At 38.0% G+C, this 20,910-nt stretch overlaps 1 protein-coding gene across 2 annotated transcripts in view; it reads right to left on the reverse strand.

Moving 5' to 3' along the window:
- Positions 1-1,011: 1,011 nt before the first annotated feature.
- The window catches only part of MAN1A2 (mannosidase alpha class 1A member 2), a 135,427-nt gene continuing 115,528 nt past the window's right edge, over positions 1,012-20,910 (reverse strand). For both annotated transcript variants that reach the window (XM_068698910.1, XM_068698920.1), the window contains 4 exons: positions 18,970-19,189; positions 13,989-14,161; positions 6,847-6,962; positions 1,012-3,837 (listed from right to left, as the gene is read on the reverse strand). In XM_068698910.1, the coding sequence (XP_068555011.1) occupies positions 3,705-3,837; positions 6,847-6,962; positions 13,989-14,161; positions 18,970-19,189 (642 nt within the window). In that variant the 3' untranslated portion in view covers positions 1,012-3,704. The remainder of the gene's footprint in view (positions 3,838-6,846; positions 6,963-13,988; positions 14,162-18,969; positions 19,190-20,910) is intronic.

Genomic DNA, 20,910 nt, shown 5'->3' on the forward strand with positions numbered 1-20,910 from the left:
TCAGTGACTGGAAGATAGAAGACAGTTATTCACAAATTTGTAGTACGGAGCTAAAGGAGCCTCAAAGGTGTGACTGGCACCCAGAACTATACTATCTGCTTTCCTGTTTACTCCAGGGTATTTATAATCTTGCATACACCTTTTAAGCATTTATATGTGCAGCAAAAGGAACACCCGGAACATCATTCAAGGGTTTTCTTTTTAGTTAGAGGACAAAGCTAAGATGTAGACTTCTTGACTGTAGGACAGACACAGCTCCATGGTGATCAGTGCAGAAATTTGGCTTCTGTCAGGCTGTAAAGTGTTAGAAAAAAATTTACTGCTAGCAGATCAGGCAAGCTTGAGGCTTGGATTAGGAAAAGAACTGAATATCTTTGTTTTGACTGCATGCATACAGGAAATAGACAATTCTGGGATTTCCAGGCTCTTGCCCAAATCCAGTGTGCCAATAATGTACGTGATTTTTCATCCTGTAAGAGGAGAAGGTATTGCAGAAATTGCTAAATGGGACACCTACCTAAAGAAAATGAGGATTGATTTGTTAGAGAATACAGTGCAAGACTCAGAAACAACTAGCACTAAAAATTCATTGTGCTTAAATTTACACTCTTCATGAAAGTATGTAAGACAGCAGCAACAGAATGAAAGTGACGATATTCTACTGTACCTTTTGTACCCAGAGGGAAAACAGTCTGAACTGTGGATTGCACATAACTCCATTCTGCAGATCAGAACCTACTTCTTTGTGAAGGACTCTGAATGAGGACATGTCACTTCAAACAGAAGTTTCATTATCCATGCTTGGTTACTAGACACACCTTGCTCAAAACCCATTACCTCGAAATTTTCAGCTTGCTCTAGGAAATCTCAGGATGGAGAGATTCATGAATGACACAACAATTAGTCCATAAAACACATTATTTTGGATAGACTATGAAGATCGGTAGCTTCTGTAGGAAAACAACAGTTTGTCTTTTAGAGTGATAGAGTAGAAATTGACAACCACTGGGGTAACTGGAAAATGAGAAACAAGTGTCCTTTATTTGGTACCTGCTGCTTGACTACACAAAGAAGAAATAGCAGTACTGTACATCTGCTTTGAGAAGAATACCATCCCATAACATGAAATGGCTTAGGTCCTCAATTCAAGCATTCTTGTGGCAGTGAGTTAATGCATTGGGATTCATGGAGTAATTAATGTGAATAGTTGCTCTTTAATTCAAAAGAGGGGTGTGGAAGAGCAAAAAACACAATAATAAGTTTGCCGTTTCTGTGACTCCAAAATTCTGTCCTTGACGTTTCTCTGAACAGACTGGCAGCCATTCTACATCTACATTTATCAGGAAGTTTATGGGATGGGCTAGGGGAGAAAGTGCCTTTTATTTCTTTCTTTCTTAAACAGAATAGTTTGTTTTTCATCTTTCTCCTTTGTACTCAGAGCGATTTAGGAGAACAAGTCAATCCTGTGCCGTTTTAAACTCCTAACAGTTCTAATGGGATGGGAAAAACTCTATTTGAAAACATAACATATCTGAACTATAAAATGGAAAATGACTAGCTCTTCAGTAACTCATTGAATACTCAACTAGAAAAAATAGCGGACCAGTAAGAAGGTTCCATTTACTTCCAATTATTTCTAATTTTAAATAAACTATTACTTGAAACAGTATTATGTACATCAATTGCTTTATCAGAAATTATTTTTAAGATAATGCTGCCAATTACAGTAACTCAATAATTGGCATTAAGGCAAAAATGTTGAGATTGAAATGTTTTCCAAGCTTTAAGTCTTCCTCCTCTTAAACTAAAGGAACAGTCTGGAGAAAAGCATCTGATAGAAATAATCACTCGACCAAAGAAAAAACACAATGTCTAAATTAGTATCAAAGAAGAGTGAAGGAAAATTTTATAGGGGAAATCCTACTTTAAAGTACAGTCAGATACATTATAATTTGATATAGAGAAAAAGCTTTTATATATAAAACTTCATATATAAGCATTTTTGAGGGGGAGAAATAGCACTTAGTGCCTTTAGACTCGATGCTGTACTTCTGTAGCTTACTGAAGAGAGTTCTTCCACTCACTTCAGTTCAAAAATGTAATCAAGACTTTTGAAAGATTCAACCTGTGCACTAATTAGGAGGGGAAGAAGCACTTCACAGGTCTTTTTCAGCAAAGGTGCCAGTCACCATGGCAAAAGGATTTGAGAGCTAAAAGGGGAATAAAAGAAATCATGTGAGCTGTAAGAATTCTGGAACAGAAAAAAAAAAAAAAAAAAGCAATGAAGAGATACTTGAAAAGGTTAAATTTCTTTTAGCAAAAATTGTATGTGAAGACTGAAGCAGACTCTACTTAACTGATATTGTCCAGCCTAATTCCAAAGTATTTGGACTATGCCAGACTAGGAGTACTCAAGAAAAAAAACATGAAGGTAACAGCATCTCATTTCTTGTAAACTAAATGAAGAAGAGACTCTGCAGCTCTACAGTTTCTTTTTCCATTCATATGTAAGAGATGTTATGTCATTTCTGAAAACAATCATGTCGGCTTTGCACTGGAGCAGAAGAAAAGGAGTTTTGTAAACTAAATCAAATGCAGTTTTAGGTTTCTGTCCCATGCAGAAATAAAATAAGTCAGGATTTCGAAGTTGCAAATAAGGTTTTGTGAATAGTATCCAAAGAAGGAAGTTAATTTTTAGGAAAAATCCAGACTGTGTGGAAAAACATAAAGCAACAAGCTCCTGCTGTTTAGCAGAAGGGGAGCACTTTTAAATGCCATATACTATACCTTGCTATATAAGTCATGAGAGACTGCTTTTCTCATGTAGTTATCTCTGTATATTTGGCTAGAAGAAACAAGAAAAAATAAGAGAATGTAGACTTTCCATGTGACAGGGTTTGTGAGGAAAGGAAACTTTGGCTTCTATTTACCCCTGCAATATGCTCAACACTTTGTGACTGTAGCATGCCAAATGAACTAAGCTAATGTTGCTGACAATGAACTACAAACCAAATACTTACTGTGTTTTGGATGTGAGCATACAACACAGAGCTTTCAACACTGTTTTGAAAAGGGACATGAGGAAGCAATAGTTTTTATAGTTCAGTTTTAATGGTTTAGAGGCACTGAGAATGGCTGCCAGTCTGGGCAAACTGATGATCCTTAGAAAATTCAGACAGGTACAGAAAAAAAATATTCAAATCCTGATGCTGCTGGTGCAGTGATGTTGCTTTTTTTTTGTTGTTGCTTTGTTCATGCCATCATCAAACAAACAAAAAAGAAAAGAAAAAAAAAATCTAAGTATTTGGAACCCACCCGATTTGAAGAGGTGACTGGTGTACTGTTCCTTGCAACAGCCAACAACAGCAGCAGCAAGTTTCTGTTGCTGAACAGGAAAACCTCTTCTTCCTTACACTGTTGCATTTATATTAAACAGTAGATTCCATGTCTTGTGAGGGTTCAAAGCACGTGAAGTCTCTGTCCTGCAAATACCACACTAATGTGTTTTGGTCATATATAAAACAACTTTTTTTTTTTTCAGTTTTGCTTATCTATATGTTGAAGGGCTTTGTTTCTCACGCCTGTACTTGACTCGGAGGTCTAGATTTATCAAGTGTCTTTCTCCTCTCCTGCTTAAAGTTTCAAGTGGTCCATGTAAACAAAACAGAGCTGAAAAGTCTCTCTTCCTCTTCTTAGAGCTGATTTTATCGATAAGCAGGATTTCCTGAAAGTGTGGTGTTTGCTAAATGTAAAACAGGCAGAGGATGAGCTTCTGTGTTAAAAACCCAGTTGTCTAACGGGAGAAGGTCATCATTGGAGAAAAGCAGATACAAATACCTAGATATCAATACAGAGAAGAAAAATGGTGGGTATTAAAGCTTAGCAACAGATAGCAACATAGCAGCTGCATGCCCCACCAGTCAGCCTCTAAAGCTATAAAAAAGTTATTTGCTTTCAATCTTTTTATAGCATCCACACAACTTTTGTCATTATGATGATCTGAAGAGTTATTTCTATCAACTCAAGCCCTGAGATGAAAAGTTGTTACAAAGACAGCATTTTAACTTTTCCAAATAACTTCCATTTTTCAAGACTTCTTCCAAAGACTTACCATATATTACAAACACCAAGACACCAAACATGAGGATTTGGGAGGAAGGGCAGTAGAAAAGTAGGCAAAAAAATTGTTTTTAATGGAATAAACCCCCTTGGAAATGACTACTCTGTTCAAACCAAATCAAAGATTTAAAGAAAGCACAAGAGACGCCAATAAGCCATGCCAGATATCTTATTTGTCATCACCATGCTGGAAGCTGGTTCAGCTTCTGTGTGGGAGGAAATGGGCCAATATATTGTGCAGAGAGGATTCATAAATGTATATTATAAAGCAATGCAGAGCAAATTAAGCATGTAATAACGTTAAAGTTTCTGGACAGATGTGGAAAAAGACTATTTCTTGGTTCTTTTTTCTTAATACACACTTCTGAGTGTGTGTGGGGGTATTAGTGGTAGGGATATTGTCAAGGCTTCCAAACTCAAATGCTAAAATTCAAAAGTATTTTCCTTGTTCCAGAAAACCTGACTGTGCATGTGCAAGCTTAACGTCACAGATGTACAGGACCTCTCAGTTCTTGCTTCAGCCCGATTTCCTGGTATTCAGAAAATGACAGGTCTTGTAGCATGGAACAAGGAAGGGCGTCACTCCTGTTAGTGGGTTCTGTCACATCCAGCATGTGCATACACATTGTTCTGTCTTCACTCTGCTGAGGCTGCTCTTACTTCACTCTCTAAATCAGATGCTGGCAATTTCCACTGTCTATACTCATGTATCACTGCTTGAGCTATAGCACATCTAGTTACTGAGCGACACATCAATGAATTTTGAGATCTACTTGCGATTATTTAAGATCTAAACAGAATTCTAGTGATACAGAACATCAGTTCTGTCACCGCAGAAGTCCCTTAGGAGCAGATTTCATTTTCTAATTTTGCTTTTTATAGGCAGATGGATCACACAGGCAGATGGACCACTTCCTGGGGGAGTACTGTGCCTCTGACTGGACCTGTTTGAAACTTCTGCTTCTTCCTTTCAGAGTATAGCTTTTAGGCTCCAGAAAATGAACTCAAAAGAGTGACTGAAATAAACTTAATAAAGATGACAGAGTACGTATCAGTGGCTGATTTTCTTTTTACAATGATAATACAGGGAAACAAAATATTGTGACAATTTAGAGAAGTCTGGTAAGGAGTCAGCTGAAGGACAGAATGGACAAACCTTTCCCTTACGTGTGATGAACATGGGAGTCCTTTCTCACCAGTGAAACCTGTTGTGGTGCCTGAAGTAGGCAACAGTGCTGCCACTGTCAGGACCTGTTTTCTCACCTATGTATTTTGAGCTCCTAATACCCCAAATCAATCTTGATAGACAGAAGTTGCTGCTAAAACCTGCTAAATACTGTGAAGTCTGAAAAAAAAAAAAGGAGGAAAAAAAAACCTGTTTCATTCTGCAAAAGCTGCACACACTGCTAGATTGGCAAATGATTACAACTGTTTCTTCTTTAAATCACTGGGTTGTAATGATAGAAAGGACACCTTAATGAGTCTTCACTGCTGACAGGTTTGTACAACTACATATGTATCATCCCTTCCAACACATGTTGGCAGAAAGTGGCACAGATATATAACCAGAGACAACAACAACTAATAGCAGATCTGGCCTCATTCAAAGGTTAAAAGTGTCTTCTGGTTAATTCATGAAATTAACAAACAAAAATATTCTGCAAAATGTTATACAGGAGGAAAAAAGGGGTAGGGAATATAGCCAACTCACACCCTTTTCTCCCAGAGGTAGACAATTCACAAGGTTTCAGGGAGGTAACCTACACGGGAACCTTGGTAGATTCCAATGCCAGAACTGAATTACCAAATTCACTGATGTGACTGTCAAGAAACGGTCACACGTTTGGAGATATTGCTTTATAGGCAAAACTCCAGCATGATCACAGCTGCATGACAGTGCTCTTCATAGCTGGTCACGTCATTGATGGAAGAGATGAGTAGTCATAATAAACTTGCTGTTTTAAAAACTGATCTCTTAATGTCTCCATGACATATTCTTATCTTTACACATTTTTCTTATTGTATTATATTTTCTTACTGTCTCTGTAACTTAAAGATTATAGCATATTCTAGTACTGAATAGCATTTTTTTTTTAATTATGAATCAAAAAGAAGCTTTGAACGCTATACATTGAACCCAATATGCAACAGAGTACATTAACCTCTGCGCAATGGACTACAGGTGTCCTGCAGACTCAACTTGATTGAAGAATATTTAAAAGATTCTAAAATCTGAAGTACATGAAAGATTATAAAATATGCCTGGTATTCTTGCTTACAACAAAAAGCATTCTAGAAAAATATTCTATAGGAGAAATACAGAAAAATAATCCAAGGGCATGGAGGAAATCTTTTTCCCCATTTATTCCCTTGCAGTGACACACACAGGAGAAACAGGTTCTACAGTAACAGAGTATGTCAAGTCAGTGTATCTAAAAATGTCTTTTGCAAATGGAATCTCTTAAAAGGGAGATATCTGTCCTCTATTGTGATGCCAGAAATCACTCTGAAGTCTTAAAAATGAAAGCTCCCTCAGCATAAGCTTCTTGCATGGGAAATTCTACCTGTATTTTATGCTGGGAAAATAGGCTGGCCTTGGACCTAAAGCTGGGAATAAAAGAATGCCCAAACCACCCTGACAAGACAACAGATTATTTAAGTCAACATGTTCTTCTGGAATTTAGATACTGGCTTTTACAGGCACAAGAAAGAGTGAAGACAGCTTACTTCAAAGTTTCAGCAAGGAAAAAGCTCTGCTGTACATCATCATATGTAGGAGATGAGGAATAGACATCCTTGACACCAGAAAAGCCACCACTGACTCGGCAATACTTGTCGATGGCCTGCAAAAAAAAAATATTAAAGAAAATAAATCAATTGTATAACAAAATGTGAACACACTGAAATATAAGACTTGATCAAAAAAATAGGCAGGACTTTTCCAGGCTGCATAATTCTGTCACAAATCTTATGTCAGAGGATATCGTAGATGTTAAAAGTTTATGACAGAGGGGAAAAAAAAAGGACTGGACACATGGGCACATACAAAAATAAAATCCCTCCAAGGCTGCTAAAGACACCACATTTGGTAAAACACTAGAAGCTAAAATGGTATCTGGGGAAGAATATGTTCTTTCCTAGGTATTCACTGTTGGCTGATATTAGTGGGAAGACATGGCCTCAGTACACTTTTGCTGACTTTTTTAGACTGAGCTGCTATGTCTGGTCATAGGTAACACTATGTAGAACATTTGTCTCTCAACCAAGGTAGTACGTGGTCTGGGGAGTGTAGGGAGATAAAAAAACATCCTGGATTTTGCAGCTGGAAGAATCTGAAAAGTTACAGGAACTCTGTAACTAGTAATTTGTCTTTGTGACTTATTGAAAATAGGAATTGAATATTTAGGGACTTTTCATTTCATTTTGTAAACTCTTCCAGCTGCTGCTTTCTCCCCACATTTCCATCTCCTATATATGCTTTTCTCTGTTTCCCCTTTATACAGCTGAAACTCAGGTCAATTTGTGTGCTGGACTGCAGAAGAGCATTTTATCTTTAAAGCATTAAGTTTAAATCCATAAACATTCCATGCAGAAAGGGGCCAATGGATCCTTGGTTCACACACCACCTAGCTAATCAGTTCCAACACAGTACTGCAAAAAGCCTATTCAAAGAGGAGGAGACTGGGAAGAAACTATCAGTAGTGCAGAGCACCTCTTGCCTATGCTTTCAATCATTTGCCTCATACTCAGGACTTACAGCATGCAAAGATATCACCATTAAAACCAGCCCCAAAGAAATGACTCTGAAATGATTCACAGATAATCTGGGCTTCCCCACTATTTTGGTGATGCTTCCTCAGCAGACACGAACTCTTTTAATAGATTTATGCAGGGTCAGAAAAGGCACAGTGATGAAGGAAACTGTTTGGCTCAGGATGTCTGTCATTAACAACTACTGAACACAGCTATCCATAGTTTAGTAATCTATAATTTGGTCCATTAGTTTGCATGAAGTTTCTTTCTGCATTACACCAGATTTCTTGTCTTTCTTGGCAAAGTCTAATTCTTTCTGTATTTCCTCATCTCAAGTGGAGCTGCCTCCAATTTTGGTTGGAAAAACTCTTTTTTTTTTGCTGGGACTTGAGCCTTGACACAAGAAGAAAGTGTATGGATGAATTCTTTTGAGATTGGGTTACTGCTGCAGTCTAGGGCGACACTGAGACTATTCACATGTGGGACATAGGTTGACCCAAGTTCTCTCTACAGTCTGAATAAGAAGGTGTACGTGCAACTAAAGAGCACCCACACCCATGACAAACTCTTCAAGTACTCTTGCACATCACAAGTCATGCTGGCTATTGCATGGCAGCTAAAGGCGGGGGGGGGGGGGGGGGGGGGGAGACAAAAAAAAAAAAGGAAAGGAAAGGAAAAAAATAATTGTGCGTCATTCTTCTGAAGAAGTAATGCACATGCTGTTTATGGAACCACTTGTCCATTCCTCCTTACAAATTCTGTGAGCTGCTAGGCAGGTGTGATATGTATGAATAAAGGTCAAAACGCTTGTAGAAGGTCTCATGCTTGTAGTAGTAAAGAACTGTAAAGGAAAAAATTCACCAGAAGACTATTAAATATCTATTCAACCAAGTAAGGGTGAATAAACTGGCCTTGATTCAGAGGCATACAGTACTTCAGGACACTGAACAGTTTGGTGCTGAAGACAAGCTGCTTAAAAGCCACTTGAAATTTGCAGTGTTTTATCTTTACACAGGTCTCAGAGTACTTGGCGCACATGCATCTGGTTTGCTACCTAGATACTCTTTCACTCAAGATAAATTTCCTTGACAAAATGATTCTAATTTTTGCTGCACCCTGGAATGCAGGGAAGTCCTAGAGGACTGGAAGAGTATCAAGGGAATGCTACTATTACAAAGCTCTGGCAGGCTGACTGGATAATTTTAGGATGACATACCTAAATCCCAAACAGTTGTGGAAACCCAAGTAAAAAAAATAAAAATAATAAAAAAAAAGAACAAGAGGGCATTTGACACCAATCAGCATGGTTTAACAGAAAACAATTTTTTCGGCAAGCTTGATTTCATTCTTTAAGGTCTACAAAGTGGCAGATAAAGGAAACTGCAAAAGGGTAATAAAACAAACATTTCTAAAGCAATTGACACGGTACCAGAACACATTATGATAAGAAGAAAACAGCACTGTACCATATCAATATAATTATCTTAATTAAAAAATGGCCAACAATACTCTAAGAATGATCTGGCAATGTAAACTCATTATCAAATTGGGCTGCTTTTCAGAGATTCACAAGGAATGGTCTTAAATTTTATCACTCACTGCAACACTGCTGCTAGCAAAAATGACATAGGGGAGTAACAGCAGTCAGTGTAATCTGGCAGTAACTGGAACCCACACAAAACAAGTTTCATATGGCCAGATACAAATCCTATATATAGAAATAAAGGCTGTGTAACTGCAGACTAGTCTGGAAAGTAGATACTTAGAAGAATTCAGTGGACAAAAAAGATAACTGAGTATGAATTCCTACTAGGATGTTGTAGCAGGCATACACACAGGGACAGCAAACAGTAGCAAGCATATAGTTTTAATTTTGCACAGGGCTGTGGGTGAAGACAAAAACTGAAATATGCAGTTTCAGAATTAATTTTTAAAAAAGGATGACTAACAACTGAGGTGGGTGCAGGTGTTTGGAGAAAGTGTAAACAGCAGTAAACAGCAGGAGACAGTACAATTTGTTTAGCCTTTTAAAACAACCCAGTAGTAGGTTTGTTACAATCTGTGAAAATTCTGGAAAGAAAACATGGGGTAATAAAACACGTTTTAATACGGTAGAGGAAGTCATAGGAAAATCCAATGGTTGACAACTGGAACTATATAAATTCAAATGGGAAATAAAACAGGTATTTTTAACAGTACAACTAATTAAAAAATGGAACAAACTACCAAAGGAAGTGGATGGTCCACTTCCCCTTATTCAAATCAAGAGTAGAAAAGAAAAATATGTAATATTGTCCTCTTGCTAAATACTTAACTCTGGGCTCAAAAACGATTCAAAATGAAATCTTGGGGCCTGTGACATACAAGGAGGTCAGAGTGGATCTAGGTTCTTTTGAAGTAAAATTGTAGTTGCCTCTAGATAAGATCCTAATTCCCTCAGAGGAACTGTGGTTGCATGTGTGACTCTTCTTGACTGTGCTAACATGTTCCCAGAACTCTGCCAAGTTTTTCATCAGCTTACCTCCCAAAACACTCCTGTGGTACTCACAGCTTCCAAACCCTGAATTGAAAATCCATGTTTCATTCTCTAACACCTCCAGCCTTTCCACTACCAGCAGCACCTTTGCCTATTGTCTTATGCCTGGCTGTTTTCTGTCAACTTCGCTTCACTAAGTAGAGACCTATAGATCTTTCATCCCAACTTACTGTTCATCCTCAGTCTGCCTTTTAAGTTAGCCGAAACTTGAGATCTTATATATTTCTTTCACTGTAAGTAAGAACTGCAAATGAACTCCACTACCTCCCTGGTACAACCCTGTTGAGACAGACATGTAAGTCCTCAGCAAAGACATTTACTCATACAGCTTAGATTACTAATTGGCTTTACATGTCTATTGTGAGGCGGTGGCTCTTACTGGTTTCAAATTACTAGCCTAAAAAGGATTTTAGTCATCTTCTGTATTTACTCCGGATATCTTGCACACATATTTCAGTAAAAGTTCATGCAAATACCCAGCATTCCATCATCCACTTTGGCTGGCCCAGTACAATTGGGATCAATTTTGCCTACAGTGCTAGTATTAGGGAGAATTAGCCTTTTTATTAGTGAAGAGATAGAGACACAGTTCCAGTGATTCCGGATTGCTGTTAGAATCTAGATCCAACTTCCACTGGATGAAGAGATGACACAGCAGGCCTTGGCAAAACCACATTAGTACTAAAATGCCCAAATTCGGTCCAAATACATAGACAATAAAAGCCAATAAGAAGCTGTCATTAGTGAAATAAAAAGTCAATAAGAAGCTGTCAGAGAAATAGATAATGAAAAGACAGTTCGAAAATATGTAAACACACAAAATACAGTCTTTTGTGCAATTCCCACTGATAAAAAGCAGGAAGAGATCTGGGCTGGGAGTACTAATAAACCTGAGTAATGGGGTAAACCTAAAAAAAGCCAGGCAGTTCTAAAGTGTACTCTGGACAAACTCTGAAGAGTTTTTACAATGAGAGAAACAGGCTTCTAACATATTGGTGAACTAACTCAAATCCATTTGGGTAGGGACCTTTTCATCATCTTTCAAAGAAGCAAACAAGGGAGACCACCAAGAAATCAGTCATCAAACATTAGGTTCAATGCTAAAAAAAAATAAAAATAAAAGACCATTTCAAATTCTGAAACAAAATTGTTTTTCCCCTGAAGTGTCAAGGATCTATTAGAATTCTGATGAACAAAATACCATTCATCATGAAAAGTCTGTACTACAGATTTCAAAGTACGTTTCAGTGGTCAAAAAGCATCAGGAAAGTGAATACAGTCTGTTACAAAAGAGCACATCCTACGTGTTATATGAGGTAATTCCCTATTTATAAATGGAGGAATAAGCACAGCCGGAAATGCATGTGTCAGAGAAGAAGGGAAAGTAGCGAGTAGGTGTGAGGACTAAACATAAGAACTTACTATGTACATGTAGGGAATAAAAAATTCTGGGGAGCAAAAAGCTTTGTTGAATAAGTAAGCAGAAAAATACACTCTGTAAGGACAGATGCAGTTAAGCACGTGGGGTGCTTAATTTACACAACTTCAATGCAGGTGATGTGGGATAAAATAAAATCCTAGCCCAGTACAAATAGAAAACTGAGGACAGGGGAGGAGGGAGGAAGGGTTTGGTTTGAAAGCACTAGGGGGAGCCAAGATATGAAGGCAGATGGAGAAAACTGAATGAATGCAATCCAAAAACATGCTTTGCATTGTGATTGAGATAGAGGGTGTGGCCTGAAAAATTTGCATTTGCATTCTTTAACCTAATATAAATGCTTTAATCCCATCTCAGATCACCCAGCCAGAGCTTCTGACAGGAGCTGGTGTTAGATCGGCAGGCATTTGTTGCACACACACTGGCAAGGAGTAGGTTACTAAATCAATTTCTTTGTCATATTAGAAACATTTTTAGTTCAAGCAGAAGGGAAGATATGACTCAATGTTTGATGTTTTACAGATAACGGCAATGGATTCTGGAATACAAATCTGACAAATGTGGAACCTCTCTGCAGAACAACATGATGTTGGTTTTAACAAAACAGTCTACAAAGCAAAACCTAACCAAAACTAAGAAAGAATCTTAAAATATTAGGATTCTTCTACATTATTGTAACTGCACTGAGGAAGGACAGGGATGAGCTGAGTTAAAATATCCTGAACCTTCCTTAACTGTCTTTGGCCTTGTGAATACAGACTTGCCAACAGATCTCCTCTTGCTCCAAGTACTTTTTCTGTGTTTCTTGCCCCTTGAGCTAAACTGGTTTTGACCTGCAGAAAAATATTTCTCTGGGCTCTTGATTCTTCTCTTCCCTGGTTCTTCCCTCATCTCATCTGCCTGGCTGTAGTCAAAATACTTCATTAGTTTCTTGTTATCTTTATTGTTTATTCTGATCTCTGAAACTGGATTTGAGCTGTTTCCAAAGACTGATGGAGCTATAGTAGGAAAGTGGAGGAGCTGCAGTAATCCACTGTCCACTCAGATCTTGAAGAGGACCAGAAAACTGCTTGAAGTGAATTAGCTTTGCATGACCCCGGTAGAGACCAGCAGGTGGAACCAGTGAGAAACAAGAGACCAGAAAAGACTCGCAGTTCAGTTCTGAGAAGCATTCAAAATGAGAAACCTTTGGAGATTACAAATAATTTTTATGATGAGAATATTACATTTTAATTTGAAAATGAAGCCCAGTTATTCATAGCTAGCTTACAGGCTATAACTCTCAGATATCTATGTGCAAAGGATGAATGAGGGAAGGCTATACGCACAGAGATTAGGATTTTTAGTGAATCCCAGTTTGTGTAGAACAGTATAAGCATTTCCAATAAGAGAGACTCAAGAGCATTTTCATGCTCAGGCATTTGTTTAAGATATACATTGACCAGATTTAAACTCAGTGAAGCAGGCATATAAGGGAGCAACAATCTCTGAATTACCTTAGCAACCGTTTTTAAGTTCTGCCTTATGTGCCATTGCTTATTCACTTTATGGTCTACATCTTGTGACGCTGTATTTTTTCATTATAATTGAGTAAATTTAAATTGACTGGCAATTTTATTTCCTTCCATTCAGACAACTACAATAAGAAAAAGCCATGATATCAACCCACATGTATATGCTATCTGGTCTACAAACTGTCTGAAAACAGCTGTGCTACCACTTGAGTTTTAATAACAGACCAAGAAGAAATCTTAAGGACAGCAGTGTCTTTTAATCTAAACAAAGTGCTAACATGTATTTAGTGAAGTTATATATAATATGCTTTCATTTCCCAGGATAAATTACCTCTCCTGGGGGCTGTGGACCACTGATCACAGTAGAAGTCATGACCAATGGATTCTAATTTCAGACCTAAAACTCATCAGATATATAATGCTGAATGTGTCTCATCTGTGAAGCTCTTTTGGCATTTACAAAACAGGGACAACACCATGCACCTCCATATACACCCTGATTTACTGGAACCCGTAAAAATCAATTACCACTTGAAGTGTTTCTGGATATCAGTACCACTGGATGAAAGTGGCTACAAAAGGAAAATAAGGTTGAATTAATTTAGTGACAGATAATTAATACAGTTACCTGTGTTGCCTCCCAGCCCCACTGCCTGTACTTGGGATCGTGGGTGAATCTCCACATATACCAGTAGGTCTCAATCACCTCTGGTCTTAGGATGTAGTACTTCTCGTTCTGCCGCACCGCCACCGCCTCTACACCACCATCAAATTTGAATGCTTCTGGACCCAGCTTTAATGCTGCAGAGAAAGGAAAAAAGAAGAGAGAGAAAGAAATGTATTCCTTATAAATCTTTGCAGGAAGGGTGGATAGGAGTCTGCTACATCCCAAGCATGTGAGAGAAGCAGAAACGAGCTTGTCTTTAAGCAGACTCATAAATATTTCCTATTGTTGAGGCCTTTAATTTTTCTTATGAATAATTTATCCAATTCCTGTGAGAAAAATACCTATCTTGACAAGAGTAGAGTAATCCTCCTGAAAACTAATGAATCACTGAGAATATAAACACATTAATACATTCAATTATAGGATAAAATTAAAGTGGCTGATGTTAGTTCTTCATAAGCAAAAGAAACAAAAAGGGTCACCAGAGGTTTTAATGTTCTTTGATCCCACCCAGCACAGCTGGATAAGATCTTAGAACAAAAACAGGTGTCACCATCACATATAACTGGCATCTTATTCAAATTCGCTTGGTGTAGGGAAGTGCTGTCACACCACCATAACTGATATGCTTCAAAATGCGATCCTCAAGTAAAGGGTTTCAAATAAGTCAATGTAAACCTAGTCACACCTGAAAATGAATCTCTGAACTAAGAGATTTGCCATTTCTGTCCTTAAAGGAAGATGTAATAGTACTGTGTCAGCATCTGTAGGACTACTTGTTTAAAAAGATGTACCTTTAGAAATACTTCCCATACTATGAAGTTGCAGCTCTACACATTTTTAATTACACAGCTACAACCTGGACTGTCACAAGTCCATGGAGCTAGATGGGATCCACCCAAGGGTGCTGAGGGAGGGGAGGTGGCAGACGCGATTGCTGAGCCGCTTTCTATCAGAAGTTATGGTCAGAGAGGACCAGATGAGTGTAGACTTGCTAATGTGATGCCCATCGTTAAGAAGGCTCATAAGGAGAATCTGGGGAACTACAGGCCCGTCAGCCTGACCTCAGTGCCAGGGAAAATTATGGAACAGATCAACTTGAGTGTAATCACGCAACATGTGCAAGACAACCATGGGATCAGGCCCAGTGAGTATGGGTTCATGAAAGGCAAGTCCTGCCCAAACAACATAATCTCCTTCTATGACTGGGTGACCTGCCTGGTGGATGAGGGGAAGGCATTTGATGTAGTCTACCTAGACTTCAGCAAAGCCTTTGACACAGTCTTCTCCTGGAGAAGCTGGCAGCCCATGGCTTGGACTGGCACACTCTTTGCTGGGTTGAAAACTGGCTGGATGGCTGGGCCCAGGGATGGGAGCTACAGTCCCAGTTTTGGGACTACATAAGTTCTTCAAGATACTTTTGTTTGAGACTTTCTGAACAATTCCATCAAGGTACATTGTTATTTTACACTTCTTATAAAAACAAGTAATCATTATTCCACGTTTAGCTGCCTTCTGTGAGTCTTGGGACAGAGACAGCATCTGGTCATATCTTAACAATGTCTCAGCTGAAATCTTATTCATTGGATTTATTCTGCATTGGTGCTGTCACACTTAAAAGAACACCTACTGCTATACCCAGAGTCTGAGAGGAGGTCTTGTCAGAAACTTTAAATATGTGCAAGAAGCTTCATCATAAAATAACCTCTCTGTAATCAATACTTCATGAACTATTAGCTAATGGGTGAGAAAATTCTTATGTATAAGTGATGGTATATTTTTCTAACATACTGTGTGCTGTAAATCATCACTCTCTGCCACCTATACAAGTTATTATTAATTTAACCTCTACAATACCTAGGAAAGTAAATTATTCAGTTTGATTTCTTAGTGGTATTTCTGTTCCTTTTGTTTCATTGGACATCTTTTTTTCACTACCATTTATGGCTTCCATGTTACTAGTTATTCTATGCCTTTGCCATGTCTCTCAATGGTACAAGCATGTAAAACAGAACTAATCCCCAGTAACCAGAATACTTCAAGGTGTGCAGTCCACACACAAGCTTAAACTTTGACAAACCTAGCAGCATGAATTAGTGAAAATTTTAGCCTTACCAAAGCCCATTGACAGCATTATGACCCCTTGTGTTGTGCCAGTACATGCCCATACAGATCAAAGCATGTCTTGCATCTTTAATTCTCACTATCTTCTCTTCAAACTGCATACATCACTGCAGAAAAATCTCAAAATCTCTTGTCAAAGGATGGGAGATACAGGAGGACTGCAGCAATAATCTATCAATAGGTTATACTACAGAACAAAAGCATAGTAGTTATGAAACAGGCATGTGTGGATTACACATCACAAGAGTATGTGGACTCAGGAAGTATTACTGACTCAGAGGCAGATCAGAATCATGGCTGTATCTTCCAAAGACCATCACCTTCCTCCAGCTGGTGAATTAGAAAGGCATCCCACAAGGACTGCTAGATTGATCCTCAGCTTGAACAGAATCTACAGGGATTTTCCTAGAGCCATAGCAAGAGCCTGAGCTTCTCAAGATATTCCCAGTCAATTTTACAGGCTACAACTCAGGAGTCTTAAGTCTTCCCCCAGATATTCCTGCAGAACCTTGACAGGTGAATCAGATTTTCGGAGTGACTGAGCCCCTGCATAAGCCCGTCATTGATTACACGGGATCATAATTGTCATTGGGAAATGATGTCCACGGAAGTACAACAGAAAAAGCTGCACAGACTTTCCAACTACTCTGTACTAATCAGCACTGTGGAGCAGACAGCATTGTGAGAGATGAAAAGGGTAACTTAAGTGCTAAGAGAATGCAATCTGGTGGGAAAGACAATACAAAGGTTGTAGTAACATTAAGCCATGTAGGAGAAGGCTGTCATGTAGACAGACCACCTTATATTTGGACAAAGAGACCTACACTCAACTTGAAAATGCAACATGCATAGGACAGCAAATTTTTCTCTAGGGGTAGGTCTGCAAGTGACTTCAGATTTGGTCCCCAAAAATAGCAGGGTCTCAACATAGTTTAACTGCCCAAAGCTAACTTGAAGGAAATGATTAACCAGTTTTTTAATAATCAGTCCCCAAGGGTAATAAAAGAAAACACTTTTACTGGAGTTGGGCTACTATGATGGCCAGGTTCCATGTGAAAAAACTCAGATCTGTACAAAGGTCAAGAAACTGACTTTTGAACTGGAATTGGTCTACATCTACCACAAAGTATAACTATTTCCTGTTGTATGTTTTGACTGAGAAGTGGAATAAGGCATCCCTGAAATCAAGAGACAGAAGTCCTCTTCTCTGTGTAGATGGAATGTTCTCCCCTATCACCAACCAGAACTGAGTATACGTATGAGTGTAAATAATCTTTTTAACTCCAAAATGGGGTCTCATCCTTCCTCCACATCTGCTCCTATGAAAAAGATGCATCTTCACATTGATTAATCCTGACTAAAATAGCAGCAATTGCCAACTAATAGTGTTATGTAATAAGGCAGAGACAGAACCTTGTGGGCTGAGACTGAAACTTTGTTTGACCCAGCAAGACAGGTAGGTGCAATAGGCTGTAGGCTTAAGCCTACTCATATATTTTTTTTCTTTTTCTTTACGCTATTACTACACCGATGAAAGTATCTCTCCTAACTATCAAATTGCATTTGTTAAAATTACAAGTGATGATACAATGACACTATGTAATCCTTGTGAATAAATACATGAATTCACATCTTAAAACTCCTTGGAGTTTTAGTTCCCATTACTTCTTCTAGCAAGATATTTCAGAAGCTTCTGTGATGGACCCACAAGGCCATTTACAATTTCTAGCCTACATTCATTCATGGTGAGCATACAATTCTTGTTCTTGGTATAATTGTGTTGCTTGTGTCTTAAAATAGCTCTATTTCTTTTCAGTGTTTATCCCTTGATATGACAACAAATGTATTCCCTTCTAGGTCATTATTTTTCTCATATGAGCAGGCCAACGTCTCTTATTTTCCTACTGTAAAATAAAAGCTCTGTCACTCTCATCATTCTGTTGGTCATTCTCTGCATTCTTTCTGCTTCAAAATTCAGATTTGTACAGAGTATTCTGGATGACAAATTATACATGTCTTCTAACACAGTGTTAATGTTCACTTATCACTTTAGAAAATTCTTTACCTGATACAGACTAGGGTTGCACTGGCATTTTTCAACTTCCCGTTTACAGAACAAGCCCCCGCCTTTTTGTAGTAACTTTTTCTTTCTGACAGTCAGTCATCAAGGTCTTCCTGTTCCTTATTCTGAGACTCTTCTGTTTTAACCGTTTCTTTTGACTTTTTGGCCACAGCAAGAACAATCAGCACAATCCAACTTTATGCCTCAAGGGCACTATTTAAGACAAAATAAAATCTAGTCCAAAAGACTTAATGGAGAAATATCCAGCCCAATGGTGACACTGCCTCCTCCTTAGTCAGGTCTTTGGCCATCTCACAATTCAGTAATCTCCATCCTCTCATGTTTAATTGTACTTACCCATAATGTACTACTACTAAAACAAAACAAAAAAAAGGCATTTACAAATTTCTCATCCTATGTAACTGTAAAAATGGTATGTATGAAATGAGAAACTGCCCTACATATCTGGGAGGACAAGAGTTCACACATACTCCTTCCTCCCTGCACCCACATAGCATATCTTTGCCAACTGATGCAAAGATAGGGATAAACATGCAGGAGAGAACTATAAAAAGTCTGGTTTTTGCATTTATTTACCATGGTGGAGATCAGAGTAAACACATGGATGTTAAGAAAATTACATTGGTATTAAAAACAATATTAGACAAGGAACAGGTCCATAACAAGTCTTAAAAACAACTTCAATAATTTCTGCATTTCATCTACTAAAATAACTAGATTAGTAATGCATCTTACTTGTTCTGTCATATGATTCATGACAAGTATGTGCTATTTCAGCTCCAAGCTGCAAGTAATGTCCAGCTTTGTCATCTCTGGAACCATCTGCTCCAAGGGCAAACATTCCCCCTGCAAAACAGGTCAAATGGCCCATCTTTCTTTCAAGGTGCCCATTCTTCCACTCCCCAATGAAGGTCAGTCCTCCATTGGACTTTCTGATGAGATGTTTTTCTATGGCCTACAAGAAGATTAAGAGAACTTTCAAAAACTGTTTTAAATGCAAGTTTTACATACTAACACTACTTTAAAGAATAAAATACTGTTTTCAAAAAGTAAATATGTTTTTCTTTTGCCAAACTCACTTCTGAGCACTACAGGAACAAACAGCTGTAAGAATACAATTTCAATGAACATCAAAAAATACCCTACTTACTAAACGATGCTACTGAGACCAGCCACAAGAAAGTCAAAACACAGATGACACTGCAATTTTATCTGAGAATTCATCACGTTTTATGGCTCACATGGCTGTTTGTCTACCTGTTAGCTCTGAGAAGTAAATAAATGCTCTACTGTGAAGTCTGTGTGTACTCAGAAAACACATCCAAATTGGATGCTTTTGGTCAGCAATATACGTAAATGAACCACTTGTACTCTCAGTCAGCCTTTAACAGAAAGTAACAGGAATCCTCCAGCCACCTTTTAGCTTCTCCAAAGCAGCCTTCTGATTGCAAACAGGTAAAGAATGGGTGAGGGTTAGAATTGGTGTTCACAAAAAGCACGATTATTAACAGATGAAGTTACAGCTGTTTTTTCTTTGCACATTTGTATCAATATACATTGTTTATTGTGATTTATAAAACGGTACTCTTTTGGTACTGTTTGGAGAACAGTAACTTTCCAAAGTTTGCAAAATACATGGAAAAACACATTTACTTAAGCCTCTTTCAAAGAGGGTGATAATCTCTATCATCTACTGCAGTACTTATTCTCTTTAACATTATACCTTTTTTCTTGTAACAACTTTCTAGTTACATGACAGTTTGAGTCCATTGTAATTATCTTTTTTACCATGGAGACATTTTTCCTACCTTCTTTCCAGAAATTTCTTTTGTACTTCCACACATAACCATCTGCTGGGTTCACAACTTCCTTTAAAGTGCATGAAAGTACTGGTCAGAGTACTCCAAGGCTGATTAGAGTTGAAGGATTAAAGTGCCATTAAAAAGGCATTTACTACTCTCCCTCCCATCCCCAAAATCTACTACAGAAGTGAACATTTACTCCTTTCCACTACTATTCTGATGCCTACAATAAATTACACCCTAAAGGTGCACAACTGTATTTTGCACTGAAATGTGATATACTGAGACCACACACAGGATCTTGCATACAACTGCAGTGATTATCTTGGATGTGGAGGTCAAGTCTGCTTCACACAGTTGTATCACTGATATCTAGCCAGTGCTAGCCATACAGGTTGTTACCACACAGACTGAGGCAGCAGATACAGTTTGCAGATTTAAAACTAAACAGTGAAATAGCTGTGACAGTAGATATTCCAAATTAAAAAAAAAAAAAAAAAAAAGTTAAGGCAGTGCTGAAGTACTACAAGGCTGTCAAAGCAGCTGTACTGAACCCAGCAAAATTTGACAGTAGTCCTCCATCCACATTCTGAAATAGCATCTGACAGTCTTCTAAATTTTTCTTCAACTGTACCCCAATGGAAAAACAAACAAAAAAAAAGAAAAAAAAAGGAAAAAAAAAGCAGCAACAACAAAACACACAAAAGCACAACAGAATTATTGAAATTATTATCAGAAAAAAAAAAAAAAAGAATTCTTAGGATTAGGAGCCTGGGGAAGATGATAATATAAATACTAATTGGAAATAGTTGTATGTGTACTTTGTTTTCTCAGTATCTTCTTGACTTCAGATGCTGCAGTGCTTGCAGCAACT

Source organism: Anas acuta, chromosome 1 (genome assembly GCF_963932015.1).
Source record: "Anas acuta chromosome 1, bAnaAcu1.1, whole genome shotgun sequence".
NCBI lineage: Eukaryota > Metazoa > Chordata > Aves > Anseriformes > Anatidae > Anas > Anas acuta.